This window comes from Pinus tabuliformis, chromosome J (assembly GCF_031772625.1).
Source record: "Pinus tabuliformis cultivar Carrire ecotype Pingquan chromosome J, CPIR1, whole genome shotgun sequence".
NCBI lineage: Eukaryota > Viridiplantae > Streptophyta > Pinopsida > Pinales > Pinaceae > Pinus > Pinus tabuliformis.
Window position 1 is genome coordinate 382,042,390 of NC_142295.1, and position 2,670 is coordinate 382,045,059.

At 39.2% G+C, this 2,670-nt stretch overlaps 1 protein-coding gene across 1 annotated transcript; it reads left to right on the forward strand.

The window, feature by feature from the left end:
- Positions 1-1,521: 1,521 nt before the first annotated feature.
- Positions 1,522-2,216, forward strand: LOC149227363 (uncharacterized). Its single transcript, XM_089380474.1, has 3 exons — positions 1,522-1,627; positions 1,748-1,943; positions 2,035-2,216. The coding sequence occupies exons 1-3, from the start codon at positions 1,559-1,561 to the stop codon at positions 2,214-2,216; spliced, it is 447 nt and encodes a 148-aa protein (XP_089236600.1). The 5' UTR covers positions 1,522-1,558.
- Positions 2,217-2,670: the final 454 nt, after the last annotated feature.

The following is a 2,670-nucleotide window of genomic DNA, read 5'->3' on the forward strand; positions in this document are numbered from 1 at the left end:
GGGCTATTAAAAAAGGGGCTGAACGTTGTTCTTGTCGTTGTAAAGAAATCGAGCATCGTTTCCATAGGAGGAGAATTACGATCGTAAGATATTCTCTCAACTCAAATTTATTGCAGGAGTGGCCATTCAACCATTGATTCCACCACCTCGGCCATTGCATGGATGAATACGTAGGGGATCCCTCATAACGCAACTGATTCTAGCACAATTATGGAGATCAAATAAAAAAGGTCGTGGATCAAGAGCATCGTGTAGATATGTTATTAAACGAAACAAATTTATCGCTGCGTTATATGAACGAATTAACAAACACTAATTTATTTTCTGGAAGGTCTTATGTTTCATAGGATAAATTTTTCTTTACTCATAAGAATATGGAAGCATGCAATTTTCAAAGAATTTTGTCATAACAGTGCACCTTTTCATCACAACAGGATGCGTTGAAATCGACTTGGTATCTCGCACACCATATTTTTTCATCGTCGAAGAAACTACATGAGCTTTAGATACAAAGAGCAGATGTTTAAATTGTTAAAACTACAATGAGGACCCTTGAACCTTATTTTCTGAAGGGGAACCCTTGATCCACATCAGCACCCACACGAGCAGAAAGACACGCAAGAGGCATAATCAATCAGAAGTGTTCCAATTTTAGGACAGTATCCCCATAAAGGGAGTACTTAGCGAAGTTCCTGGGATTAAGCTATGGGAAGTGATTTGTATTTTATGTGTTTAGGGTTAGTAGTTTTAGGGTTAATAGCTTAAGTGGTTGTTAATACTATTTGTCTTTTCATCTACTCAGACTCAATTTTATGGGATATTTGTTTTTGATTTATCTAAATTCAATTCTATAAATTATTATTGTAGGAGGATATAAACAATATAAAAGCAAGTCTTATTATTAACTTGGATTTCTAGAATTTTAATGTTTAAAATCTATTTGCAAGTAATCCCACCTGCTATAAATTATTATTGTAGGAGGATATAAACAATATAAAAGCAAGGCTCATCATTAACTTGGATTTCTAAAATTTTAATGTTTAAAATCTATTTGCAAGTAATCCCACCTGTATTCAAAAAACATAAGATGAAAATCTCCAAAATCTTGCTAAACCATATATTATTATGAATATGTTTAACCTACAAACTAATATTATGTTAATTTCCCTTGCAATTTATCCTGTTTCTATCCCACTGAAACTACACATCAATACTAACATAACAGTCCAAACCCTAGTATTTGGATTGTTATCGCGGAATCCACTTAGGCATTTTGATCACGGTCTCTGAAATCCAGTGGCTATGTATCATAAAACAAAAGGCCATCTAGCACCCGTGTAATCACCTTGAAAATACCACCAACTTAAGAATTGTTTTTCATGTTAACGTTGACGAGACATTCAATTCTCCACATCAAAACAAATACGCCCTCGTTTCTGCAGTGTGTTGCTGTAATGCTCGTGAGCAGGGCGCAGATATTCACTTCACGTGACTCCACTATCTCCTTGGAATTTTGGAATCAGGTGTAGAGGATCAACTATCTCCTCACACCGAAACAATGGATGACAGCGTCACGGAGGATTGCCAAACTGTTAATGAATCACAGCAACAGTTTGAGATACTCAAGGTATAATATTTATATTTATGCATTAAGCTTTAGAAAATTCCTTTTCATCCATCTGGCATTTGGAAATGGCTGCTCTGCTTTCAATATTAATAACTATGTGTGTATGTCCATATTGATCAGGGCATCATATACGGTAGCTGTTCTGCAGAGTTGGATGTGCTCGCTGAAACATGCAAGTCCCTGGAGATAGCCAAGAAAATGGAACAACAACCCGAATGTCTCAAACAATTCGTGATTTGCCATCTTCAAAATGTGGGATATAATGCAGCTATTTGCAAATCCTGTCCCAAGGATATTAGTACAACATTTCCTTCCGGTTAGTGGGTCTCTTCTTTGGCTTCCATTTTCTTTATTTTTTCTTTTATCTTTTAAGAATTCATGATCTAAAGATCGCGTTTCTTGGGCAGGCAACTACGAGTATATTGACGTGATATTGAAGACCACAAATTCAGGCAGAAGCATTCGTTTGTTTGTAGACCTGGGTTTCAGAGCGCAGTTTGAGATAGCGAGACCTACCACCGAATACAATGCCCTCCTTGGGTTGCTTCCCAAATTGATTGGGCTTGTGATGATTTTCGATATAAAATAGTGTCCGTAAATCGAATTGGATTATAGGACAGGCGGAGCGTCGATTCCGGGAATCGACGCTCCGCCCCTCAGGCGGGGCGGGGCGGCCCAGCGCCACCCTCGGGCCGCCTCGCCGCGCCCGAGGGGCGGAGCGTCGATTCCCGGAATCGACGCTCCGCCTGTCGTATAATCCAATTCGATTTACGAACACTATTTTATATCGAAAATCATCACAAGCCCAATCAATTGAGAATATTAAAAATTTATACAATTTCCAAACTTGAGAACGCTGCCGGATAGGCTAGTTGATGCAGGAATTGACGCTTTCAAAATGTGAGTCCATAAAGGAACTACCCCAAATGGCAGCTGCTGTACATGCTCGCTGCCCTCTGGAGGAAAACCACAGTCTGCAAAAATCGGTGCGGGGGAGGTACGTTGGCGGTTTTGCAAAAACTGTTTGCAGTCGCCGCAGTTGA